The sequence below is a fragment of the Molossus molossus genome, unplaced genomic scaffold (genome assembly GCF_014108415.1).
Source record: "Molossus molossus isolate mMolMol1 unplaced genomic scaffold, mMolMol1.p scaffold_m16_p_4, whole genome shotgun sequence".
NCBI classification, from domain to species: domain Eukaryota; kingdom Metazoa; phylum Chordata; class Mammalia; order Chiroptera; family Molossidae; genus Molossus; species Molossus molossus.
Genome location: NW_023425377.1, coordinates 79,066,827 through 79,094,238, shown reverse-complemented (window position 1 = coordinate 79,094,238; position 27,412 = coordinate 79,066,827). Strand labels below are relative to the sequence as shown.

The 27,412-nt window shown below is 53.7% G+C and overlaps 1 protein-coding gene across 4 annotated transcripts in view; it reads right to left on the bottom strand.

Annotated features, from left to right (window-relative positions):
* Window positions 1-1,541: 1,541 nt before the first annotated feature.
* The window catches only part of PIP5K1C (phosphatidylinositol-4-phosphate 5-kinase type 1 gamma), a 54,652-nt gene continuing 28,781 nt past the window's right edge, over window positions 1,542-27,412 (bottom strand). For 2 of the 4 annotated variants that reach the window (XM_036281750.1, XM_036281749.1), the window contains 16 exons: window positions 26,053-26,145; window positions 23,700-23,830; window positions 22,540-22,657; window positions 22,059-22,211; window positions 20,314-20,613; window positions 19,011-19,216; window positions 16,818-16,901; window positions 14,993-15,041; window positions 12,892-12,976; window positions 10,864-11,025; window positions 9,955-10,093; window positions 9,751-9,783; window positions 8,587-8,691; window positions 6,020-6,143; window positions 2,103-2,186; window positions 1,542-1,796 (listed from right to left, as the gene is read on the bottom strand). In XM_036281750.1, the coding sequence (XP_036137643.1) occupies window positions 1,794-1,796; window positions 2,103-2,186; window positions 6,020-6,143; window positions 8,587-8,691; window positions 9,751-9,783; window positions 9,955-10,093; window positions 10,864-11,025; window positions 12,892-12,976; window positions 14,993-15,041; window positions 16,818-16,901; window positions 19,011-19,216; window positions 20,314-20,613; window positions 22,059-22,211; window positions 22,540-22,657; window positions 23,700-23,830; window positions 26,053-26,145 (1,869 nt within the window). In that variant the 3' untranslated portion in view covers window positions 1,542-1,793. Of the gene's footprint in view, window positions 1,797-2,102; window positions 2,187-4,309; window positions 4,395-4,440; window positions 4,560-6,019; window positions 6,144-8,586; window positions 8,692-9,750; window positions 9,784-9,954; window positions 10,094-10,863; window positions 11,026-12,891; window positions 12,977-14,992; window positions 15,042-16,817; window positions 16,902-19,010; window positions 19,217-20,313; window positions 20,614-22,058; window positions 22,212-22,539; window positions 22,658-23,699; window positions 23,831-24,307; window positions 24,381-26,052; window positions 26,146-27,412 lie in introns of those variants that run through there. The other 2 variants (XM_036281751.1, XM_036281752.1) reach the window with 2 other exon arrangements.

The following is a 27,412-nucleotide window of genomic DNA, read 5'->3' as shown; positions in this document are numbered from 1 at the left end:
GAGAATGCTGCTTTGCTTCTTTTTTGGGCCACCTGCAAGCTTCTTCTGATGGGTCCTCTGAGGGTCCCCTTCCCTAGGCTGTATGGCGTGTCAGCCATGGCCCTACTCAGAGCAGAGGTGCTGCCCCTGTGCAGACAGCAAGAGAGCCTTCGGGTACAGCCTGGTTCTCCAGGGAAGACTGACAGCAGCCAGATCAACAGGTTCCCTCCAGCAGGCTGCTTGAGGTGGATGAGGAGGGACCTGCATAGCAGGCAGCAGCAACAATGTACGCAGCTTGCAAAGGACTCAAAAAATCAGATTCCTAGATCAGCAGGTTGTCTAGATGTCTCAGGCTCCACCAGCGAGGCAGGGGCTGGAGGGAAATTCTTGCAAAAGGTGTGGTTTCCACTCCAAGCCTGTTTCTAGCTCTGCCCACGAGGGCTGAGCTGGTGGGGGTCCGCAGAGTGGGCAGGGGGCAGCCATCACTGGCATTTCACCTTAGGAAGTGGGAGTGTGTCTAGGTGGAGGTGCAAGAGACCCTGCAAAACTGTTGGCTCCAGCAGCCCCCTCTGGACACAGCAGAGTATCCTGCAGTTCACCCAACAGGGCTCTGGGCCCAGGAATGGCTGCTCCTGCTGAAGATGGCAAAAAAAAAACACAAACAAAAAACTAACAAATAAACAAAAATACTGAAACAAAACAAAAAACATTGTTTTCGTCAAGAATTTCTTCTATCCTTTAATCGGCACAGGCGTCATCATCATTTAAAAATGAGAGAGAGGCTGTCCACTCCAGTCATGGGGGAACTTTGCTGGAGTCTGTCCTTCTAGGCCCTGTGCCTGCCCATGGGGAGGGCCCCTGCTCCAGGACACGAGCTCTCCGCAAGTCCTGTGGCTAAGGGCCTGGTTGTCTCCTTTCAGAGTTGGAAGTTTTGGAAATCCTGCTTTGAAAAGATGTTTCCCATCACTTGGGCCCCGTCTTCCAGACATTGACTGGTCCACGTGGATGAGAGAGATGTCCACAGCTCTGAGCTCCATCAAGAGAAGGGGTGGCCATGTGTCCAGGCTCTAGTCACTGCCTGGCTATTTTTGCTCCCAAGTCACCTGGGAGGCAGGGGTGGTGGGAAACATACGCTGAGAGATCCAGGAGTCAGCAGGGTGGTGAGCCACCCCAGGCCACAGGCTGGCCTCCCCCAAGGACAGATGTTCAGCGCCCAGCCCACAAACCTGAGCTGAGAGCAGCTGCTGGGCACAGGTGGGTGGCCTCCAGAGGTGCCCTGGGAACTAGTGGGGACCTGGTGGCCTTTCCCTCGTAGGTGCCGCATCCAAAATAGAGAGAGGGGAGGAGGGTGGTGCCTGTGGACACTCAGAGTCGGATTTTCAGCTGGAGTGGCTGGGCCACTGGGGTGCAGGTCCCCAAAGCCGATGGGCCTTGTTCCCTTAGCAAGACACATGCAAGCATAGCAAAGAACCAAAAAGTGCATAGAATGAAGTATCTTCTTTTCCCACTGTTTTTTTTTTTTTCTTTTTTCTTTTCTCTAAAAAAGCAGTCATGTGCTGCCGTCTCTGTGCAAAGAGTAAGGACCCAAAATAAATACATGATTGAAAACTCAGGAAGGTTCACAGTATCACAGGCGTAGGTAGTTGACTGAGCCAGGGCCTTTGCCTCGCAGCCCGGAGCATCAGTGACCACGCCAAGGGAGGATGTGGGCGAGTGAGATCCAGTGGCAGCCAGGTGGCATCTCCTGTGCTCTGGGCCGAGCTGGGCTGGCCAAGTGTATGCTCCACTCCTATGGGTTGGTGACTGCATAGAAATTACTGCAGAAGGCAAGAGAGGCAGGTGAGGGCTAGATGGGCTGGGCCTAGACCACCCCCCACCCCCCCTGCACTGGGCCTCCCATGACGGGGCCTGGCCCCATTGTTGATGCCTCAGGCCAAAGACTCCACATGCCATGAGGGCCGGACACAGGCCCCAAGATACTTACCCCATGGGCCACCACACAGTGAGAGCCCAGGCCTGCCCCTCCCACCCCAGACCTCAGTTTGCCCATCTGTCCTTGGGGTGTCTGGGGTCCATGTCTTGGCCCCAAGTGGGCCAGGCTGGCGGGCTGTGGGCACACTTACTGTGTCGCTCTCGCCGTCGGAGGCTGAGTGGGCCTGTGCGCTATAGTGGAGCGGGGAGTACACCCAGCTCCTCTCATCAGTGGGCTGGAAGGCAGGCAGGCGGCACGTGCAGGAAGGGCGCAGAAGAGCAGGGTGTGAGGAGGCACAAGAAAGGTGAGAGGGAGGAAGGAAGAAACAGAAATAAAGGAGGCGGACCCCCAATGCAGGACAAGTGGGCAGCTCGGCCCCCGGCTGCCCTCTCCCTGATGGGGACCTGCCCCCAACCTGAATGACCCTCGAGATGGGCAGAACCGGGGCTGAGTGGCCAGAGCGGGCAGGCTGGGCAGCAGGAAGCAGTGAGTGCAGTCAGGGCGGGCCAGCGGGCACAGCGGGATGGGGAAGAAGGGTAGCAGGGGCTTGGTGTACTCTGCTGTCCTCTCTCCTCCTCCTCTGCCCACCCATGACACCTGAACCTCCATCCTAACCCAGCAGCACCACAACTTCAGATTCTGTCTAACACACAGGCTCTGGGGGCACTTGAAGGCCCAAGGTGGTAGGGCAGACTAGTGTTCTTCTAGCTGTGTCTGGAGAGGGGGTTCCCCATTCTGTCATCAGATTGGGGGTAGGCACGCTTCCCTGCCAGGTCTGCTCCCATCTCAAAAACCTCCCTAGGCCCTGGAGGCCTCCTCAGCTGTCTTCTTTCTTCCTCCTCTCTCCTAGGAGGCCCCCACCCCCAGTCTTCAAAGCCCTGATGCCTGAGGACTTTTACCCCAGCTCAAGCCTCTGCGGTGAGCACAAGGCCTGTGCACACACCTGCCCTGGCCATGTCCACCTGGCTATCTCAGGGCCCCTAAACCTACCAACATGCCCCCAGACCCACCCTTCTGCACTCACTGTCCCTCATAGCTCACCTGCTGTTTCTCACAACTCCGCCCTTCCTGCAGTTCTCACGGGCCAGACCCGTGTCCAGCTGTGGATTGGCACAAAGGCATTGGGGCCGCAGGGCAGGACACCACTGTATGCCCCACTCATTCCTTCAGACGGTTATGGCACAATAACCGTTCGCTCCACCTCCCCTCCCCACGTGGGAGCCCGGAGGCCAGGGCCAGGCTGGCTGGGGGCTGCTCGTGCGGTGTCCAACACAGGGTGGCTGCAAGAGGGGTTGACGCTAAGGTAGCTGCCCTGCTGGGGCTCAGAACATGGGAAAAGAGGGTCCCACTGGACCCCCCTTTACAGAATTGGGTCTGGGGGAGGGTGGGACCCAGAAACTGGGGATGACCCCACTATTAGGCCAAGGGCACATTGTCCCTGCAGGCCTGAGGGTCTCTCCCGCCGCTCATCCAGCATTCCTGTCCTCCCATCCAGCCCCCATGCTTGAGTTTCTGCTGCAACCCCTGCTGAGACCCCCTTTCCTCTTCCTCTCCACACCCAACGTGTCTTTCAAAGTCCAAGTCAACCCTTACAGGTACCTTTGCAATCTGCTCCCCCTAGGGAGCCCTAGGGGCCGATGTGTGTCCCCAGCTGTTGGATCATAGTTCACCTCTGGGGGATGGCATCCCCATCTTGAGAGTACAGAGTGTGGCAGGAGGGACTGGGGGAGTGGTCTCAACACCCAGTGGCAGGCAGTGGGGGGTGCTATTGGGGCTGGGGTGTAAGCCTCTGAGGGGCCTCCTCTTGAGAACAGAAACTCTCACTCTAGTTCTTCACCTTGTTCCACCCATTCATGCTGTGCAGCTCTGGGTAGGCTACTTGGCTTCTCTGGGCCCTTCACTTATTGCTCATGATGACAATAACAAGATGATAAGGCCACTGCTGTATGACATCCATGCAGTGTCCCAAGCACACTGGTGGAGGAGTGTCCACTACACACAAGGACTGGACTCAGATATTATCTAAATCATATGCTCTCATATCTCCCTGAGGAGCCAAGGCCTCGGTTTCTTCATCTGTGAAATGGGTATGATCGTCTGCAGCTAAGAGTCCAGCTTTGCAGTCCCTCATTGACCCATGTGACCATCCCCATCAGAAGGGAGATACCCCTTGGAGAACCGTTAGCAGCAAAGTCTGAATGAATAAGTGTCCGCCCAACCAGTCCCTCGCTTGGAAGGGCTGGGAAGAAGAGCAGAGGTGGTCTGGAGCTGGGGGGCCAAATGTAGACTCCGCCATGGCCAGGCCCGCTAAGCACCAGCCGTGCACCTGCTGGCCATTGATGCTCACTTCAAAGGGGATTAAGTGACATCCCCGTAGGACACACACAGCAGGGCACCCCAAACAGTTGTCATGATTATTTTCCCCAGGTCCCTTCTCAGAGGAAGAGGGATGGCCAGGCCCTGAGGCTCCTGGCTGCCCGGGCAGCAGGGCAGGGGCTGGGCTTCCTGGAGGCCTGCTGTGGTCACTTACAGTCCCCGAGGAGCTCAGCGTCATGGCCCGCAGTCGGCGATGCCGGGGAGAGTAAATCCAGTACCTCCCATCCGTGAACTGGGTGGGCCAGGAGGGCGGAGGAGGCAAAGAGAGGACAGGATGAGGGGACAGGAATGCAGAATTCCACTGAGGGCAAGGTCAGGTGGGGAGGGTGCTGGGTGGGGGCAGGTGAGCTGATGGCAAAGCAGTAGGAAGGTTTGAGGGTATCAGGGTCAAACTGTGGCCTCTACCTTATATGCTGCCCGTGTGGCCCAGCCACCACTCAAAGGACAGCCCGGCCGTCTCACACATGATTCAAGAGAACAGGACATAAATCAAGCCCCCAGGGATGAGGTGACAATGGCGGGTAGGGAGGACACACATACAGTGTGCTCCCTACTGTTCCTGGTAAGGGCCCTGTGACCCAGCATGGTGGTGGCAGTTAGGAAGAGTGACAGCAGTAGAGGGCCAGGCTCACCCAAACTGCCCTGAGGCCTGGAGGTTTGGAGGCCAGGTGCCAGGACTAGGGCAGCGGGCAGCCCCCAGCTCACCTTCCCTTGGGGGACAGAGATGAAAATGAAGGTCTAGGAAGAGGGCAGGCACCTCTTCCTAGCTGCAGCACCTGGCCCTCCCCATTGTAACTGGGGCCATCTGACCCCGAGCCACTGTTGGAGGCCAGTGGACTAAATCTTGCAGGATCTTGGCCACCCAGCACCTACCTCACCCAGGCTCCTGGCTCATCTAATCTGTCTGCTTGCAGGAGATACAAGTAAGGGAGGTGACCCCCAGCTATGGGAGGGAGGCCCTGGTCTCCAAGACAGGGCCACTTCCTATTCTGAAGAATCCGCCTCGTCCAGAAGCAGCCATGTGTCCTTGGCCAGTGAAGTTGACAGCATGAGGCCCACCTGCCCCTTGACACAGTTCCCTTGTCCCCTTAAGGACGGAGTCCACCCGGCCGCACCCACCACCCAGTGTGAGAAGATCCACAGCATTTCAAGTCCACCTCGGCCAGCTCAGCACAGACCAAAGGCCCAGGGGCCCATTGTAGCTGACAGCATGAGGACTCAGATGATTCCCAGGGCCACAGGGTGCCAAAGCTGGGACCTTGGCTCTTGCCAGGCAGTGGTCACAAAGTCTAGGGAGCAAGGTCCAGGGCAGTTTCCCGACCTTGGAATGACATGGCTTGGGTGATGCCAGGTGGTGTGCTCACATACCATGTAAGTGTGCATGTGTTCAAGAGCATACCATGCAAATGCCCATGAGCGTGCAAGAGCACATCAGTGTGCTAATGGGCATGCAAGAGCAAGTGCAGGTGTGTGTGCCTCTTGAGTGTGAGTGTGTCCATGTGTCAGTGTGAACATGTGCAAATGTGGAGTGTGTGCACGTGACCACATGTACACATGTACAGGCACGTGTATGCAGGTATGGTAGTGTGTGCAATGTGTGTCGATGTGTATGGACATATCAGTGCATGTGCACACATGAGCAGGTGTTGGGTTGAGGGCCCGGTGATGGGAGAGAGCCCCTGGAGGACTTACAAAGTAGATGTCAGTGGCGGGCGTGTCCTCCTCATCCGAGGCCTGACTGGCGGGCTCTGAGGCCTGGCTGGCAGTTTCCGCTTCAACAACAGTGGCAGAGGCACAGGCCGGGGAAGCCTCCACCCTGGGAACAGGGCAGGACATGGGAGTCCTAGGGCTGGGCTCTCAGTAGCACCATCCTTTCCTACCCACCCCCTCCTGCCCACTTGCCCTCTCCTCCCTCATCAGTGTGTCATCACAGAGAGAAAAGTTTTGGGAAGTCAAATAAAACTAAACACCCCCAATTCTGTTGTGGCCCAGGTAATAACTAGCACACCTGGACGCCCTCCCCTAACTCGGGCACACACACAGTCCTAGCCTTGCCACTCACTTGCTGTGTAACTCTGCAGCCTCACTTTCCTTCTCTGAGCCTCGGTTCCTCATCTGTAAAGTGGGGACACACAGCACTGAACACTTAACTACATGCCAGGCTTGCTCAAGAGCCTTGTGTGAATGAATCCACTGAATTTCTCTCGGGGAGGGGATGCTGCTGTTTCACGTTACAAGTGAGGAGACTGAGACTCAGACTGAGGGTGAGGATCATGCCCAGGCCTCGGCTGATGGTCATGTGATTGCTGTATAAGTTTCTTTTTTTTTAATCCTCACTTGAGGATATTGTTCCATTTTTTGTTCAGATAGAATGGGAGGGAGAGAGAGGAAGAGAGAGAGAGAAACATGGACGTGAAAGGGACACATCGAGTGGCTGCCACCCGCACAACCCAACCAGGGCTGGGGACAAACTGCAACCGAGGTATGTGCCCTTAGCGGGAACCGAAACCGGGTTTCTCTGGACCGTAGGCCAATGCTCTAACTGCTGAGCCAAACTGGCCAGGGCTCGCTGTGTAATTTTCATTTCATGAATAAGATGACAAGCTCTGAGGTGCCAGAGCGCCCCTAACTGTGGAGACATTGTTCTTCAGTCATGTTTCAGGTCAGGTTGTTTTTCTGGGCAAAGACTGAATGATACGTTGCACTGCAAGACTTCAGTTCATGGCAAAAAAGCGCAGTGGCAGAGACTGGTGTGCGTGAGTGTGTACAATAAACTCTTAATGGCAAAATGCAGCGTGGGAACGTGTGCTGTAAATGCTAAAGTCTCTTAAAATAGAATGAAAATTCTAAATTATAGAACTAAATAGACCAAACATACAAGAAATAAGTTAAGACATAAAGAAACTGAATGACAAAAATCAATACACTGGACAGAACAGACTTACATAGAAATTTCCATCCCGGCAGAAAATACACATTTCTCCCATATGTCCACGAACATTAAAAAAAAAACAAAACCAAAAAGTAATTTTGTTCTTGACCACAAAAACTTTAATCTGTTAAAAAAAAAAATAGCATAGGTTTTTTTAAGGTCACTTTTCAACTTAAACCCTAGTAAATTAAAGATTAAGTACTAAAAGGGTAAAAAAAAAAAATTCTTAGGTACCCAGAAGTGGAGAGACACTCCTAAATAAACCTTAGACCAGGGTCTCTCCTTCTGGGCACTGCTGGTATCAGGGCTGGGTTACTCTGTGCAGGGCTGTCCTGGGCACTAGGGGGTGTTAAACAGCATCCCTGGCCCCTACTCACTCAATGCTGGGAGCAACCTCAGTTGTGACAACCACAGATGTCCCCAAACATTGCCCAGTGTCCCTGGGGGAAGGGGGCAGGACCACCCCCAGGTGATTAAAAGCCCAACTGCCTTGGATCAAAGAGGGACATTAAAATCATTAACTATCCATATATGAACCAGCATGAAAAGGAACTGCTTCATGTCAAAACTCATGGGACACAGCAAAAACAGTACTCACAGGAAAATGCAGAGCCTTAAGTGTCTTTTATTAAAGAATGAAAAAAGGCCCGGCCAGTGTGACTCAGTGGATTGAGAGGTCCTGGTTCCATTCCCAGTCAGGGCACATGCCTAGATTTCAGGCCCCAGTGTGTGTGTGGGGGGGGCGTACTGGAGGCAGCTGATCGATGTTTCTCTCACATCGATGTTTCTACCCCTCTCTCCCTTCCTCTCTGAAAAACCAATAAAAACATATTTTAAAGAAAGAAAAAGGGAACTTAAGCACTCAACTTATGCTGGAGAAAAAGAAATAAGTGAGAAAAAAAACCCCAGAAGTTAGGAGAAAGAAATTACTGATGAGTTAAAGGGCTTGAAATAAGAACAAAACATGAGAGGAGAAAGGGTGACTAAGCCCAAAAGTGGTCCTTTGAAGAAAGTGGCCAATCATCCTCTTGCAAGTGCAGGCAAGGCTAAGAGTGAGGGCAGGGAGGGGAAAAAAAGTTGCAGATCACCAACAAGATATAATCCCTGGACTGAAACATTACTTGCAGCTCTGTGAGTGAATCTGGTATCCAGTACCCCAGTGCCTGAAGCCTTATTCCCATGCCTCGGCTGCTTGGAATGTGGACTACATTTCCCAGCCTGCCTTGATGCCAGATGACCAGGTGACCATGCTCAGCCAATGGGATTGGGGCAGAAGCTGAGCACAGGAACCAGGCAAAAAGACAGCGTGGACCACATGGTCACTCACCCCTCTTCCTCCTCCTTGGGGACCACTATCTCCACGCTGCATGTGGGCTCCACCTGCACTGTTATCTGCTGCAGGTCCTCCTCCACGCATGCCTCTTCCTGGGGCCTGGAGGCAATGAGATGCCATGCTCAATTTCCCGCCTATCATACCTCTGCTTCCTAGGAACTTCTGCTGAATTCCTCTGGGCAGGTGCAGATTTCAGTCCCATGGGGTCTGAGGTGCCATCTCTGGGTGCCACCCAAACACCACCCTAAGCTGGTCCAGCTCAGCCTGGTCCTTCTGGCTGCCACACACACCTGGGGGCAGCAACTGACTGGCCATCTGGGGCTGTCCTGAGACTCTGGCACCAGCAGGGGCATAATGAGTGAGTGGCAACCTGGATCCTGTCCCCATTCCTACGATGGCTTGGAACTCGCCTGGGGCCTGAACTAGGGGTGGGGTGGTTGGTCAGAGCCTTTTGGCAGCCAGCAGGCAGCTGGACAGAGGGTGATGTACTTTTCACTAAATGTGCTTTATGCCATGACTTCCTTTTCAACTGGCAGGAATTATCCTCCCAAAAACTAATTCTGGAGAGCAACCCCTATTCACTAGACATGTGACAAGATCAAACAATTGGGAATAACCCAAGCTATTCCCAATAACCCCAAGAGCAGGAACAGCCTGTTAGAAGAGAACCAGCAAAGGCTCACAGTGACAACTTTCATCTGCAAAGTGACAAAGCAAGGGACAGGGGGCACAGAGCCACAGCCTGTGTCAAAATAAGAGGGAGAAACAGGCCCGACTATGTTTGCTCGTATATTCATAAAATATCCCCAGAGACAAAACATCCCATCTAGGGGGTGTTGCCAGGGAGGGGATTGGGAGTGGAGCAGGGACAGGCATTTCACTATGATCACTTTTGCATCTCTTTGAATAAAAAAGAAAAAGAAAGGATCAACAGGTGCAGGGGAGGGTGGGCCCCATGTGGAAGAGAAACACAAAGTGACCTGAGATTCTGTGCCTGAAGATCGATCATTAACATAAATATGTCCTCAGGAAAGAGGGGCTCTGGGTGGAAATGTGGAAGAGTGAGTTGTGCAGAAGGTAAGGGGGGAAAAGGGGCTCTGCAGGGGAAAAGCTGGGGAGATTACAGACTTGAGGGGTGAGGGTTGGGTCTCATCTTACCGACCATCCTGTCCGGAGGATTGTGTGCGCCGCCTTCCAAGAGAACACAAACAGGCAGAACAGATGGAACAGGTAGGGGAGCCCTCCCCCCACCCCACCCCACCCAGGCCCCGCCCTGGCCCTTACTCTTGGGCATGCAGCCCTAGCCTTGAGCCACCCCCACCTCCCAAATGCCCCCATTTGGGAGAGTCCCCCTCTGCTCACCTGTACCTTGGTTGCTCTGAGGTCTCTGAGGGGGACCGCTCTGGGATGGAGAGGGATGTGGAGGACAGGGTCGTGGCGATGGATGCAGTGGTGGCCTCCTCAAAAGAAGGTGGTGTGCAGGGCAGAAGGTCGGGCCGGCCTGTGGGGAGGAGGCAGTGGGTACTTATGGGAGCCACGCTCCCTGGGCCAGTCTGCAGGGACTCCTGTCTTTTCTGCAGCTCCCACTGGTCACCCATACTCTGTTCTCCCCAGCACAAAGGATTCCAGTAGCTTCCTGCTGCTCTCAAACTAAAATCCAAATTGCCTCCCAGGGTCCTGCCCTATCTGCCCTCATCCCCTTCCTGCCCTGTCACCTCTCTGCCCTTACCTCCTTCCCTCTTTCCCCCTCACTCACTCTGCTCCAGCCACATGGGCCTCCTTGTGTTCCTCCAACACACCAGGCACAGTCCTGCCCCAGGACCTTTATGCAGGCAGTTTCTCCCTTCCTTGATGCTATTCCTCCAGCCTTTCCCTGCCTGGAATCTTTGACCCTCATTGCTTGGAGGGACCTCCAGAACAGCAGGCCTAACACCACCCAGCACTTCATCCTTCTAGGTCTCTGTGCGCCTCCAGTGATGTGAGAGGAGGCTGTCACCTCCTGGGGTAGTGCTTTCTATGCTCAGTTCTCCCTGCAACTCTTCCTGGGCCTAGTCTCAGCTGGTCCCCATTCCCCAGGTGGCTGCACATCTTGGACTGGAAGGGGACCCCTCCCATCCAGCTTAGCCCAGCTTCAGGGGTCCCCTTCCTCACACTGCATTGCTATTGTTGCTCCCTGCCCCCTCCCAGGAGTCCCCCGGGGATGGTGTCTTTCGCCAGTAGCCCCTTCATTTTTCCTGTTACAAATGCACCCAAATTTCACTGCCTGGTCACCTTCATCCTCCAGCGTAGGGTAGCTGCGGGCCCCCCGAAGATCATACTGAGCATCCTCCCGCTCACTGGGGATCTGACTGGCTGAGAAGGCGGCTGTGGGCCCCAGGGGCTTGACTGCCAATAAGGCACCACGGCCCTTTTTGGATGGCGACGACTTCAGGGCTGTGGAGGGAGAATGGTTGGCATGCTTGGGGCAGCAACAAGGCAGGGCCCTGCAGACCCCCATCCCTCCTTTGCATGAAAGTGTGGTGGGCAGGCCCACCACCTACACACACAGCCCTCGCTGCCCCAGCTCCAGCTTGTTCCTCAAGCCTGGGAAAGAAGCAACGCTCCTCTTGGAGAAAGCCCTGCCTTGCTTTCCACCTGGCTCTGCCCCCAACAGAGATGGAACCTAGCACCTCCACCCTGGGCCCTCCAGAAACAGCAGCTGAATCAGCAGCTGCCAATATTTATTGAGCACTTTGGGGCCTCGTCCCCTTTGTCAAAGCCCACCATAGCTGTGGCCCAACGTTCACAAGGAAACAAGGACATAGAAGGCCTCGGGGAGTGCAAGGCTCAGTGCCAGGTTGTGTGGCCTGGGGAACACAGGTCACAGGTTGTGTGTAGCCTCTCTTGGCCCCAGCATTCTTGTCTGCAACAAGGTCAAGGGAGGCAGGTGAACCCTGTAACACTCTCTGTACCAGGCATGGTTAGTACCTGTCACCATCTTCTTCTTGCTCATACTGTGACCTCTGCCCCCATGGTGGCCAGCACAGCTCCCAGCACCCACTAGGTGCTTAATTTTTCCTGTGCACAGCCATCCAGTCCCTAGAAGCCAGCAAACTCCTCTGGGCTATAGTGGGAATAACATCCCGAGAAGGTTCTAGGAAGTGGTATGCCAGTAAAGTTAACAAGCATCTCTCTGGAGACAAAGCCGGGTTTGTGGTGTTTGCCTATTTCCATGGTGTTAATGTTCCCACCAGTTGATTTCAAGCTACTGACTAGGTGTCACAGAACGTGGAGATGCCTTGGCTCTATGAGCAGCTCCAGGGCACTGGGGCTGGCTTTGCAGCCCCCATAGGACTGGTCCGGGATGGGAGAGCAGTACTATGTGTGGAGCACCCCATAAGGTTTGTGACCTGGGGGAAAGGCACACACAGACACACACTGAGTTCCTACTATGTGTCAGGCCCCAAGCTGGATACTGGGGACATAGTGACAAAGGCTGACAAGTATCCTGCATTCTGGGAGTGGGGGAGTTCAGGGGCAAACAACATACAGACATGCCAGGAGGAAGACTCTTTTAGGTGGCAGGTGGGATCCCAGCCTGGGGTATGCACCAGGGTCTGGGATTCTCGAGGCCCAGTACACATGCGGGGCTTCCCAAGACCACCCACAGGGCAAGGACCACTACTGTTCACCCTGTATCTTCCCTGACAATGTCTGGTCCAGGGGTGGGGAATCTTTTTTTCTGCCAAGGGCCTTTGGGTATTTATAATATCATTCTCAGGCCATACAAAATTATTAACTTAAAAGTTAGCCTGCTATATTTGGTCAGGCTAATTTGGTGAGGCATGGGATGTTAGCTGGTATTGATTTCAAGGGCCTTGTACAGCCCACGGGCCGGACGTTTCCCACCCCTGGTAGGCCATGACCATCTCAGTGTCCGCCAAAGTCACATGTCCTTGGTGACAGAGCACGGCTAAGGACAGCCCTGCTGAGTGCTGGTGCTGGACTTGTCTTGTATGAAACACATGTTGCCTTCACAGCTCTGTATAGATGGGGAAACTGAGGCCCGTGACCTCTATTGGCTGAAGGTCACACAGGCAGTACGAGGCGAAGCCAGGACTCAAATTTGGACACAGGCACCAGGCCTTGTATCGCCCTGTGTGGCGCGGCTGCCAGACTACCCTATTCTCGGGACCAAGTCCCGGACTAAGGCCGGACTCTGACCAAGCAGAAGAACCAGGCACCCTTGTTTACCCATACTCTTGGCCACCCACTCTCCTCTCTCCACACCCCAGGTCCCTCCCACCCAAGGCAACTCACAAGAGTTCTTCCGAAAGACTGTGTTGCTCATGAACTTGAAGAAGCGCTCTGCGTAGAAGCTAGGCCGGTGGACAGAGACGGTGTCCTGAGAAGAGATGTGGAGGCCCAAGGGCAAGCAGGGGTGTGAGCTCTATGGCTCCCTGTCTCCCACAGGACAGCCCACTGTGGGGGTGGGTGCCTCCTTCTTTGTGGAGGGGGTAATGGGGCCACAGCACAGGGCTTCCTGGAGGGAACTCAGGGATCAGGTAACAGTGTCAGGAAGTGGTGCAGGAGATTTTTTATATTATAAACCCATCTGTATTTTTAATTTTTTCAGCCATGTGAATAAAATAACCATTCGAAGACTACATAGCTATTTGAAGAAACAAACAAATGTCAAAATAAAGGAATTCTCTAAAGCAGGGGTTGTCAGAGCATGGCCTAATACTTGTCTTGTAAGTAAAGTTTTTATTGGTACATGGCCATGCCTGTTTCAAGGGCACAGCCGATCAGCTGTGGCAAGTAGAAGCTGGTGTTCCTTGGTGCCAGGCAGACCTGACTGTCCCAGCGCTGACCATCAGGGTGACCCAGGGCAGGATACTTCCCCTCTTGGAGGTTGTCTCCTTATTTGTACAACAAGGAAGATGGGAGACTGCTATGCTCGTGAGGATTTACATAAGGCAGGGAGCCCAGTACACAAGTCATTGCTCAATAAATGTTGGGCCCCTAAAGTAGAGATTCCTTGCTTCTCCCCAGGACCCAGTCTCTTTGCCTTCTATGGCAGAGTCTCCCCCTTGGCAGTAGGACAGTAGGGCCGAGTCATTCTCTGGGTTGGGGCCATCCTAGACATTGTGGGCTGCTGAACAGCATCCCTGGACCCTACACACTCAATGCCAAGAGCACCCTCAGTATGACAACCACAGATGTCCCAAAACATGGCTCAGGGTCCTCCCTTTGTAGCAATATAACAGAAACTGTCCAGACACATGGCCTCCTAGAATGGAAACTACATTTCTCATCCTCCCAAGCTGAGGAGTGGCCACGTGACCATGTTTTGTCTGAGGATGCACTAGCCAAGACAGTGAGTCTCTGCCCTTAGGGGAAGGGCACTACTTCTCTCCCTGGCTGCTCCTCTGCGCCTCCCTCCGGCTGGAGCTTGATATGGGACCAGCCGCCTGGGCCTGGGGTGGAGGGCAGGGACTGGAGGTATGTGGGAACATACAGAAGGGACCTGGGCCTGCTGTATGCTCACAGTTGGATGTTTACTAATCAATATTTGGGACTCCTTTGGGTTGACCCAAATACTATTTTGGGGTTATAACTGGCCTTGTCAGGACTTGATGGCTCTCCTGTTCACTGTGGATTTATAATACCACAAAAGAGCCTCCTGCTGGCTGGCCACACACAATCAGGAAGCTCCTGCTTGACCCTCTAAATACTCTTAGAGGGGTAAAGGGATTGTTGGTTGGGACCTTGGAATTTTAGACTGTAGGCACACAAATAGCTCTTAGCACTTTAGTAAGAATTGGTCTGATGGGGGGGGTACCATGGAAGGAAAGTCATCCACTCGGGCTAGCTGTTGCCACAGTTGGACCAGGGTGTGGGTGTTGCCAGGGGCCCACAGGTGGGCTGTTTGGCCCCCAGTGGTTGGTCCTCACAGTGTTTTTACATTTAGAAGCAATCCACTGCAATTGTTTCCATGTTGGCAGTGCTCTCAGGAAAAAGGGCATTGAAAGCTTCTCTCAAACAACCGAGATGTTCTGCTGAAGTGGGCCCCATGCCCACCTGGCAACAGGAGTCAGAGCTGTGCAGTGCTGCCCTGGGCCAAGACCTCCTTCACAGTACATAGTTTTTATCTAGCTTGCCCCAACTTTCCCAGTCAGACTATCCTTGAGAAGCCTTCCAAATCAGCTTGGGGTCTCCTCCTCCAGGAAGTCTTCCTGTATCCCTCAGAAATGGCTCAGACCCCCTGAATCCTCACAGGGCTGCCTCTGCTGTACAGCTACTCCAGGAAAGGGGGACATGTCTCTTGGCTATTTAGTACCTGTGCCTGACCCACCATCTGCACTTGTGGACTGACAGATGGAATGAATGAATGAGTGAATGAATGAATGACGCTCACCCCATCGTGGACAAGAGCCTTCCAGGTGTGTTCTAGCTTCTTGATGAACCTAGCAGAGAAAAACATCCAGAACATCAGCCAAATCTTTGAGTCCAGGAGTTCTCTACCAGGGCAATTCTGTCCCCAGGGGACACTGGACAATATTTGGGGACATTTGTGGTCATCACAACTGTAGTTGCTCCTGGCATCAAGCAGGTGAAGAAGCCCTGGTTTAGAGGAACTAAGGCTGCCTACTGCTTCAGCCAGAGGCCACCTACTCTCTTTCCTGCCCCCACCCTGTCCCCTGCCCTGCCTGCTGGTAGCTCCCACTACCACTGATCTGGAGGGAGAAGTGAAAAGGCCGGGATGCTTGGCCCTCCTGGCGGACAGACAGCTAGTACCTCCCACAGTCTTTCTTTCCTCTTTCCTCCTGGCCTAGGCTGAGCCTGGCTCCTCTCTGCTAGAGCCAGTGCCCTGCATCACAGCCCTCAGCCATGCAACACACCTGGGCTAGGGACAATGTCATCTCCCCCATGTAGCCTTCCTGAACTTCCCTAATCTGTGGGAAGAATCACCTCCTTATGACACCCCTACCCCACTTGCTTGCTGCCACTGCTGCCTACCCCCTCAGCCCCACCCAGGGCCTGGGCAGAAACCCTGGCTGGCTACTTGGAAAGCTACCTAATCAGTTCCAAACCAAGGAAGATCCTGCAGGAAGATGCCTGCAGGAGACAAGGTCAGCCCTCCCACAGGAAAAAAACAAAACAAAACAAAACAAAACAGGCCATGAAAAGTTGAAGGCAGGAGCCGATTTTTACACAGGAAGCCCTCACTTACAGGTTCTGAGACTAATGGAAACAATGTCTAACGAAATCAACTTTACCACAGGCTCACTGATATAAAGAAGAGTGTTCCTAGGCATCTCGGAAGGTTGCAATGTTACAATGCAACCATGGTGAGTGGAATGATGTTGCTCAAGGACCAGCTGTATTTGAAAAAAAGCAGCATGCAAAGAAGAAATCACCCAATGTGGGTTTCCTGGAATGGTGTGGGGGTGTGGACAGGAAACATGGACTGACACATCCACAACCTGTCAGTGTTTGGATTATGTATAACAAACATATATTGCTCTTACAATAAAAAACTAACGATAATTTGAAATGAACCAAAGAACTTATATGCATATATGCATAACCAATGAATATAGACAACAATGCTAAGGGGGTAGGGGTGAGGCAGAATGGGGAGGAGGGAGTCTAGGGGGGGAAAGAGGAAACATCTGTAACAAAAATAAATTAATACAAATTGAAGGAAAAAATAAAAAGAACAAAAATTTTCACTGCAGAAAGCTCTAGAAGACAAGGCACAGATGATGGGGTTGCTTTAAGCTCCTAGTAAAGCTTTGATGTCTGTTCCTTCAGCCTTTGTCACATTCATGTCCACGCTCGCGACCACATGGCATGTGGTACCAGCCACATGTAATTCTTCATATTGTAGGGATTTTCCAGAGATGTCAGTCTTCACAACCATGGGGCATTTCTGTCTCGCTCTCCTTAGCCCAAACTTGGCATACTAGGTGCTCAATAGACAGGGCTGGGTGGAAGACCAGCTGGAGACACCACACCAGCCCCCCATGCCCCGAGTCGGCCTTGACCTGTCTCCGACATCAATGAGTCTCTAGGACGAAGCTAGATTCTGGGGGTGGAATCTGGGTTGGGGACCAAATGCTCCCTTTAGGGACAGGGAGGAGGGTAGCCAACAGAGCCTTCCTGAAGGCTGAGAGCTTTGCAAGCAGACAGCACCTGGGTTCCCTGAGCAAGTGCATCTAGGGGGACTAGGCACCCACCTGTAGGACTGCAGGATGTCAATGATCCCGATGTGCAGCAGCAGACGCTCCCCTCGGCCATTCACGGCAGGGATCCCGCCCATCCTGGAAAGAGAGGAGCCCAGAGCGCCATCACCCACACAGCCAGGCAGGGGGACCAGGGACTGGCCCAGCCTGCTGAGGCCCAGGTGGGAGGGAGCTGGGGCCCCAATCCCAGTCTGGGACTCGGAAAGAGACAATGATAAAAGGAGAGAGAAGCAGGCAGGACTGAAAGAGCCTGGGGTTCAAAATTCCACATGACCAGTTTGGTCCTGGGAGATGGTCTGTGTAGCTTCCATTCACTCCGTCGCCATTTTTTCTTTTCCCCAGAACTGGGGGTGGTGGGGGAGAGATAAACCATAGAACTTATACGCATGTATGCATGAACAAACATCATGGACAACAAAGCTGGGGACAGGGTGGGGAGGGCTGGGGAGGGGGAAATCAGTGGGGAAAAAGGAGAAACATCTGTAACAAAAATTAATAAAAAAGAAAAAAGAAAAGGAGACATTAAAAAAAAAAATCCACACGACCCCTGTAGGTGTCAGCTTAACTGGACCTTCAGAGGGGTTCCCAGCACAGGAAACCCCCATCTTGGCATGAGATGGAGCAGCTCTCCAAGCCAGCTCACAGATTCAAAGCTGGAGGCCTAAGGCTGCCTAGGGGTCACAGCTACGAGGCCCAGGTGTACACACACATACACATGCAGGCACGCACACACACAGCACATATTTGCATGCACTCGTGCAACTTGCACACACACATGTACACACTTGCATAACATGCATACATAGGCACACACACACTCCCAGGCAGGGCTGCAAGGTGGTCTGAGGAGTTAATTGCCTCACGCAGCCCCAGGCCTGCACATGGCCAACCCAGCTGGTTAATGGGGTTACATGATGTAGCAGCTGTCCTGAAGCCACCATGACCCAAACCACCAACCCCAGGCTCTGCTCACTGCACTCCATGCACACTGAGCTCACCTGCGTGCCCTGCCATTCCCTGCCAGGCCCTGTGCAGATCCTACAAACATGCCAGGATGGTCTGAGGTCAGGGCCAGCTGTGCAGGGCCTTGGTGCATGCCGCTCCCTTCCACCTTGCTCCAGTCCTAGCACTGAGCCTGGTTCCTCCTCTCCCTTCCGCAGCTGGTGGCCTAGTGTAGTGGCTGGGCTGGAGTCAAGTCTTGGGCCCACCACCAGCTGGCTGTGCACACAGGGCAGTTGTCTCCACCCCACCTGTGACCGTCTTTCTCCAGCTGAAGATGGGGCATGCCACCCTCCTCCTCCAGGGCCTCCGTAAGGGCAAAACAGGGTAATGTAAGTAGTGTCCAGCTCGTTCCTGGCAAGGTCACTGCATGGGGACAGGGGCAATCTTGACTCATCTACAGGAGCAATTCTCACTTGGGATGACTCTGCCCCTAGGGGACACTGGAACATGTCTGAGACACCTATGGTTGTCAGGAGTGGGGATGTGCCTAGGATCAAGTGGGTAGGGGCCAGGGATGCTGCTCAGCACCCCACAGTGTCCAGGACAGCTTCCCACAGAGAATGATAAGGCCTCAGTGTCCCCAGTGCTGTGGGAGGGGTACATGCCATGAGTCTGTCTCCCCAATCAAACTCCAAGCCCCCAGGTCAGGACAGGATTGGTAGGTTGAGACTGAATGGGTACAGTCAGGGGACATGCTCCTCTTTATGACCTTGTCATCTGGCATGGCCGTCTTTTATCTTTAGGGAAGCAACGCTCTCAATGCTGCCCCTTAGTAGGCTCTGGATTAAATATCTTGCTACAAAGGAACCCCCTCATCCCCTCTTTCAACATCTGTCTAGTTGGGCTTCATACAGTGGGGTCTAGCAGGAGGAAGGGGACCTCTGTGTTTCCCATGTGGATGGCCAATGGCATGAATCCACTAACTGATTACTCTGCAATGAAGCAGTCAAAACATCCGGGCCATAGTTGTGCGTCATCCGTGTGACCTTCACGAGGCCTGGTGGGAAGACACTGCTGTCCTTGTGTCTAGACCAGAACCTGGCCACAGAAGGCTTCTGGTCTCGTTTGCTTTGTCACTGCTTGCCTTCTGTGCCAACTCTCCCATCCGTGTTCACACCTGGGAAGAGGGTGTGGGTAGAGACTAGAGCTGGAAGCCCGGCCAGCTCCACTACCCCCACCACCTACGTGTCATCGGTCTCGATGGCCTCCCCACATGCGGCCCCGCCCTGGATGGACTCCATGGCTGTAGAGTAGAGTGCCTTCTGGCCTAGCGGCCGCTTCTCATCCGCCATGCAATGGGCACCCTCAGCCTGCCATTCACGCTCCTGCTGGTCTATGTTGTGCACGCCCAGGAGCAGGCTGTAGTCCATGATCTTGAAGCTCTCCAGCACCTGCCAAGAGTGTGTGGGGGAGAGGGTCAGGACACACACCGTCCCCATCCCCCTGCCCCTAAACCTGGTGGTGCCCCCAGGTTGCACACTGTGCATCTGTGTCCACTCAGCCTCCACAGCCACGCAGGAGACCCTGTCACTCTCTCCATTTCACAGAGGAGACCAAGGGGCAAAAGTCCAGGCTGTGCAGCAGGTAGATGGCGGCAGACCTGCGACTGGCCCTGTGGGGTGGCCTAGGGTGTGCTGTGTAACCCCAGGCCAGGCTGCCTCTCAGGGTCAGGACAGAGTGGCTGGCTCTGTGCTCCCACTTCCCCGATGCCAGCTCAGGAGCCTGGGTGCTATGGATGTGACACCCACTACAGTCCCATGGTAGAGCCTAGGTGCATGACCATCCGGGCTTGGGATGATCTCCCAGGAGCCAAAAGGACCTGAGACATCTAAGCAGTTTTCTGGAAACATTGTGTTAAGGGGTCTGTGAGCCAGGGACAGTGGACTGAGGGGCCAGGGATGCAGAACAGAGGACAACAGAGGACCCAGCCCAGCCTGAGAGCTAGCTGGGGGCCTTGGGCAGGGAATGCCCTCGCCAGGTCTATTTCCTCATTGCTAGAGGGAAGAGTGGCCTGACCTTTCAGGCTGTGGGGGGCAGATGGAGATTGTACGAACTCACGAAGACCCTGGTAGAGCATTCTTTATCCCTAAAAAGCACCTAACCCCGGAAGAGGAGAGCATGGAGCTCGTGCGTGCTGTTGGGGGGCAGGTCTGGATCTGAGGAGTTAAGGGCCCTGAGACTGTCGAGTTCCTCCTGTGGGTTTGGGTTCTGTAGTAGGAACACAGACTGCTTCAGGACACAGGGACAAGGCGGGCAGGAGGGAGCCTGGTGCTGGGCTGTGAATTTTGGGCTCACACTGCACTAGCTTTCACCAGCACCACCAGTTCACAGATGGGAAAGCTGAGGCTCAGAGAGGGGAGTAACCTGGTTAGGATGACAAAGGGGCGACCCCAGCATTCCCACCCTTAACCACCTGCACTAGCCCAGGCCAGGGAGCCTCTCTGTCCCTGAGCTCCTCCTCTGCAGCAAGGCAGGGCCATCGGCTCACCAGGCAATCCCGCTGCAGCGTCTTGACGAGGGCAGAAAAGGTGTCAGCATCAAGCAGAAGCCCCTCGGGCATGTCCTGGATGAAGTCCAGGTCCTTGTAGGTGGGGATGCTCTTCTCCCGTTCTTTCTTACTGGCCCGCCGCTTGTATGTGGAGCCCTTGAGATCAAACTTGAGGTGCATCTTGACCATGCGTGGCAGGATGTTGTTCATGACCACCACACGGATGTTCTTGCCCCCAGACTGCACACAATACAGCCCATAGAACTTGGGAAGGAGTGTCCGTGGGTTCTGGTTGAGGTTCTGGGGGTGGGGGTGAGAGGGGAGAGTGTCAGTGGACAGCAGCCAGGGCACCATGCTCTTTCTGGGAGCCACTCCTTCACCCCCTGGCCTCGCACACAGCCACTCAGATCTCAGACCAGAGGCCATCTCCTCAGGAAGCCCTGCTGGACCTAACCACCTCCCTCCCCACCAGCACCCCAACTTTATACAGGTTACACCAGCCAGTTTAATTCTCAATCTCCCCACGCAAATGGAAGCTCCAGGAGGAGGGTCTATTTCTACAGAGCCAGGCCCAGAGACGTGGCCTTTTGATTAAAAAAAAAAACAAAAAAAAAACCCCATGGGATAGTCCTAAGGTGTCTGGGCCCAACTTCCGATCAGGTCAGATCAGATATCCCTCTTTCCAAGCCCACTCTGGGGGGACAGGGGGGCATGTCCAAAGACAGTGTTGGCAAACTCCAGCCTGAGGGCCAACTCCATCCAGCTGCTTGTTCTCACACTAGAATGGTTTTATGTTGGTAAAGAGTTGGAGGGAAAAAAACAAACAAGAAAGACAACATTTTGTGTTGTGAAAGTGTAATAAAATTCACATTTCAGTGTTCATAGATAAAGTTTTATTGGCACTTGGCCTGCCTGCCCACTCTGGTGCTGTCTACAGTGGTGTTCCTGCTGCAATGGCAGAGCTGAGCTGTGGAGACAGGCTCTTGGCTCACAAAGCTGCCTGGCTCTTTATAGAAAGTTTGCTGGTCCCTGATCTAGGGGAGCCAGGGGTCCCACCAAGATCATCACACACGGCAGATGAGGGACACCCTAAAGGGAGATAGTCACAACCTGGGCAGTACACCCAGAGGGGTCTGTCTCCACACCCACCAGATTGGCGCAGCACAGTGGTCGGTACTCAGGTGGCGCCCACCTGAGTACAAGGACCCCCACTCCCACCCCTGCTTAGGGGCCTGACATGCCCTTTTGGGTCCTGAGTCACACCAGAATGGGGATGCCAGAGTAGCTAGTCCTTTGTGAGGTGCCAGCTGGTGGCCCAGCTCCTCTTCCCTCATGCCTCTGAGTCATCAAATGCTGAAACACATGGCCCATGAGCCACAATTTCTGGACCCACAACTCAGGGACATCAGTGGGGTAGAAGATGGGGGCTAGGGCCTAAATAGAAATTGCCACTCACAAGTGTGGGGGAACTGCCTGAGGGGGGCTTTGAGGGTAAGGCCCAGTGACCCAGGAAAGCTTCTCATGGACGCCTACAGGGTGAGCAGTACCCCAAGAATCTTGGGGACCCATCTTCCAGGGCCTTGGAGCCTTTGCTCCTGCATGTCTGTGAAAAGGAACTGGGGGCAGAGTGGAATTGCTGCACTTGCTAGGAGGAAGAGGGGCATGAAGCTAAGGGAGGCAGACAGGGGCTGTAGGGAAGCCCAGGTTCCAACCCCTGAAACCTTGCAGGAACCCATGCCCCCTACCATGTAGTAGCCGGGCAGCAGCTTCTGCAGGAACTCTGCCTCCTTGTGCATCACCGTCTTGATGATGAACTCGTCGTCACTGGTGACGTAGAAGAGGGAGCCACTGGCGCCAGGGTTAGACAGCTCGATCAGTGGCTCATTGCAGAGAGAGTACTGAAAGAAGGGTGGTGAGTGGGTGGGGGGATCCCATCTGGCTCTCCCTCCCTCCCATGTGGAAGGAAAGGAGGCCCCAGCCTACAGCCAGCAAGGAGCTGAGTCCCACCAAGGACAACATGAGCTTGGCCATTGGACCTTTCCCCAGTATAGTGTCACATGAGACCCCAGCCACTGCCCACCTCTTGATTACAACCCTGAGCTAAGAATCCAGCCGAGCTGCACCCGATTCTTGATCCACAGAAATGGAGAGGTTACAGCCAGGTAGTGTTTTGAGCCAGAGTCTGTGCTAATTTGTCACAAAGCAACAACTGACTAATACACTTACCAAGTAATCATCTGGCCGGATCCCAAAGAGCTCCCGGAAGTAGCGGAAGGCGACAGGTGCGTAGGTCTTGAACCTAAAGTCCTGGAAATGGTGGGCAGGAGTAAGGTTGCTGCCTTCACTGTGGAGGAAAAGAGGAAGGAAAGCCTGTGAAAGATGGTACCTTTAGGTGCTAAGCTCCCTAAGTGGCCAATCTGAAAGGCAACCTGAGGCTCCCAATGGGACCAAGGGCTGTGGCAAGTCTCAGGCTGTCTCCCAGTATCCACGCTCCCTTCTTTCATTAACAAGAGTCCACAATGTTGGCTGAGCACACGTGGCCACCTGGAATAAGACCACTTCCCAGCCTCTCTTGCAGCTAGGTGTGATCAGGTGACAGTACTCAGCCAATGAGCTGTGAGCAGGGCAGAAACGATGTTTGTCATTTCCTGGTCGTGCCCTAAAGGAAAGGGGAATGTGCTGCCCTTCTCCTTCTTCTTCCTGCTGTTGGAATGCAGATGTGATAGCAGGAGCCTGGGCAGCCACCTGGGACTACTGGTTAGAAAAGCTGCATAATGAGGATAGAAGAGCAACCAGAAGGAACCCAGGACCCACCTGACCAGCCCTAGATTGCCTATCAGTTTTTCTGTGTATGTAAGAGAGAAAACAAATTTCTAGTTTTCCCCTATTTTTTTTTTTTTATCCTCACCCGAGGACATTTTTTCGTTTTTTGTTCAGATAGAGTGGGAAGGGGGGGGGGGGGGGGAGAGAGAGAGAGAGAGAGAGAGAGAGAGAGAGAGAGAAACATCAATGTAAAAGGGACACATTGAGTGGTTGCCACCCGCATGACCCAACCAGGGCTGGGTACAAACTGCAAATAAGGTACCTGCCCTTAGTGGGAACTGAACCCGGGTCTCTCTGGACCGCAGGCCAACGCTCCAACTGCTGAGCCAAACCGGCCAGGGCTCCCCTATTTTTAAAAAAACCACTATCACATTGGGTTTCTCTGATTCAGCAGCAAACTAATATCCTAATGGATCCTGAGTCAGACCTCAAAGTCAAGTAAACACTTGTAAAGAGCTGTGCTATTTACAGCAGAGAAGGGAGCTCAAAGAATTGGAGGCTGTTTTGTATGACAACAGTGTGTCTGTCAGGTGAGCTGTTGGAGGCACAGCAGCTGGGCCTACCTGGGGAAGAAGATGCTCTCCACGACATAGAAGTCTTGCATAAGTACGTCGCGCTCTGGCTTGGAGCTCAGGTTGCCCACGGTGTAGCCGATGCCCAGCTGGATGGCCCCCTTCAAGGTGGAAGATGTGGTCTGTGGGGAAACAGAGCCACATCAAGACCTACCTCTGGGCCAGCCCCTATCCCACCCCTGGGCCCCAGGGGGCACTAGTACTTATGACAGATTTGTGGGCCTCAGGCTGGTTACTCTGCCTATACACACACAGCAAAGAAGTGGTTTGGCTGAGACTCCACCACCACCTCATGAAACCCAAGACCCATTTTCAAGGTTCTAGAACATTCCAACATCTCAAAACTACCCTGATGTAGCTGGAGTCTATCACCATCAGAGTTTTTTTTGGTGGGGGGGCACAATTTATAGAGTGACACCCAAACTTCATTTTCATAGACCTGGGATCTAGGTTCCTTCTATTCACTTTCTAGGTGATTCACATGTCATGACCAGAGAACAACACTGCCTCTCTGTGCCCCAGTTTCCCCACCCACAGCCAGGAATGGAGACGGTAGTGTGTTAGGTCACGTGAGTGGCCTGGACCTGAGCTGCCCATGCCTGAGAAGAATTCGCTGTTTGCAGTTTTCTCATCAATGTGGTTTCCACTGTCACTGCGCACTCTGCACAGCATCTGCATCACCAAGGAAAGACATCTCAACCCTCAGTGTGATTCTGGGCCCCAGCACCCTGCCACAGGTGCAAGCAGCAAGAGGGCAGACAGGAGTTATCTTCCACCCCCGAGCAAGCCCATCCTCCTGTGCCAGGGTCTCGCGGCCTCCAGCTGCCTCTTTCCCTGAACCTCCTCACTGGGAAGGCCTATCCTGCCCTCTACACTCAACTCCCTCAAGATGCCATCAACTGAACACACGTTTCTCCAGGGGAGGTACACAAATGGCCAACAAGCACAGGAGAAGGTGCTCAACAGGAAAATGCAAATCAAAACCACAGTGAGAGTCTGGCCGGTGTGGCTCAGTGGTTGAATGTCGACCCATGCACCAAGAGGTCTCCGGTTCAATTCCTGGTAAGGACACATGCCCAGGTTGTGGGCCCCATCCCCAGTGGGAGGCATGCAGGAGGCGGCCAATCGATGCTCTCTCTCATCAATGTTTCTCTCTCTCTCCCTCTTACTTCCTGTCTAAAAAAAAAATCAATAATAAAAAAAAAACACAGTGAGATACCACTTCACAGGCATAGGGTGGGTGTAATCAGAAAGACAAGTGCTGGTGAAGACTGGGAGACGCTGGAATCCCCATGCATGGCTGGCAGGAATGGAAAATGGGGCAGCCACTGTGGGAAACAGTCTGGCAGTTCCTCAAATGGTTATACAGTTTCCATGTGACCCAGCAATTCCACTGCTAGGTATGTGCCCCAAAGAGATAAAAGAACATCTACATAAACTTGTACACAAATTGTCACAGTAGCATTATTCCTAACAGCCTCAAAGTGAAAACAACCCAAGTCTCCACCAGTGGGTGAATGGATAAACACGTGTTCACCCACACCCAGGAATACTACTCAGCCATGAAAAGGAGGGAAGCTCTGACACTCACTACAACGTGGACGAACCCTGAAAACACTATACTCAGTGAGAGAACCCAGATACAAGAGGCCACACAGTGTGTGATTCCATTTATGTGAAATGTCCAGAATAGGCAAATCCACAAAGATGGAAGTAGGTTTATGTTTGCCAGGAGCTAGGAAGGAGGACAGGGAGTGACTACTAATAAGGATGTGGTATGTTTTTGGGGAGATGGAAATATTCTAAAATTGATGGTGGTGATGACTGCACAACTCTGAATACTCTGGAAACTAACTGTACACTTCAAAAGGGGGAAATCACATGGTGTGTGTACTCTCTTAGCAAAGCCGCAGTATCAGGAAGCACAACTGAGAAAGGCAGGACTAACAGTGGTGGGGTCCAGGCTCCCTGCACACTCCCCTGGCTGGGCCTGGCTCAGAGCTTCCCATCACTGCCTCATCGCAGCCCTGCTTCCCGAGGGAGAAGAGGGGAGCAGTAATTTCCTCTATCTTTAGATGAGCCAGCAGGGCTGGGAGCTGAAAGCTCAGCCAAGGTCACAGGTGACTCCAGGAGCTAGGCAGATCGTGCAGCCTGTGTAGCCTCAGAGCACATCACTAGGCTGCCTGAGATGATGACATGCAGCAGGGACCTTGCCAGGGCTGAGGGCCCACATCTGAACTTCAGTGAACATTGTGTGTGTGTGTGTGTGGGGGAGACAGGTCCCCAGAACTGCTAAGAGCCCCCCATTCAATCCACCCCTGCTGGCTAAGGGCAAAGGAAGAACCTTTTTGTAAGTGGTTTCGCCAGACGCGTCCACGCCCCGATGGCCCAGCTTCCTCCCATGACCCGGGCCCGGCTGTCCAGTCATCAACGGGGCCTAGAGAAAACAGGAAGCATTAAAAGTCAGCAAGGCCCTGGCTAGTTTTGCTCAGTGGTTAGAGCATCAGCCCTCGGACCGGAGAGTCCCGGGTTTGGTTCGCACTAAGGGCATGTACCTTGGTTGCAGTTTGTCCCTGGCCCCGGTTGGGGTTGTGTGGGTGGCAACCACTCGATGTGTCTCTCTCACACTGATGTTTCTCTCTCTCTCTTCCCCCCTCTCTCCCTCCTGCTCTATCTGAAGATAAATGCAAAAAAATGTCCTCAGGTGAGGATAAATAAATAAAATAAAAGTCAGCAAGAAGGAGCTACCGAGGTCATAATACTCTAGAAATTCTGGCAAGATAGGAGCTTAGTCACTGTGCCCAGCTGGAGCCTAGGGCTGGGCCATGTAGGGCATGCGGGGGGCAGAAAGCTGTGTGGGCAGGCTTCACACCCAGTGGGCAACACCTCACATTCAGGAGGGCCCACACCCAGATCAGGACCCCCAGCTCCTCAAGAGAGCTAGAAGCCAGCAGCCCCAACTACCTGCCTAATTTTAGGGTCTTTCCCTCAGTGCTGCTGACACTGGAACCACGTCGTTCTTTGTGGGAGGGGACCTCCTGGGTACTGCGAGGGATTGAGCAGTATCCCTGACCCCAACCCACTTGATGTCAGGAGCAACCCTAGTGTGACAAGCACAGATATGCCTAGATATCGTCCAGTGTCCCCTGGGGGCAGAATAGCCCTCTGGGCTGAAATGATTATGAACAGCATCCCCTCCCAGGTCCCACTGGCCTAGTAGCTGTCCCAGCTCCTACAAGCTCTAGGGGACAGCTATGGCAGGTGTGACATGGGCCATTCCAACAAACTTGTGTGAAAGCCACTGGCCCTGATGTGTGGTGTCACAAGGGGAGGATACTGGAAGGGGTGACAGGAGCCTGGAGGGACACAGAAGCCAGTTCAGAATCCGGAGCCACAGCCAACCAGCAGATAGGAACTGAGTGCCCCTCTGGTGGCTCCGTCACTGACATTTAAGAAGTACTCACTATGTACCTGCCACCATTCAAAAACCCCACACAGCCCTTCTGGCCATCAGCCCGACGAGCACTGCCCCCACAGGGGTTTCAGGCAGCCCTCAAATGCCCCCCACCTGCCATCACTCCTCAGCTTGGCTCCCATGTGTTCTGCACACTGGCCACCAGGGGGCAGGGTCCCCTCAGTGCTGCTGACATTGGAGCCAGGTCATTCCGTGTGTGGGGGGCGGGGGGACGACTTCCTGGGTACTG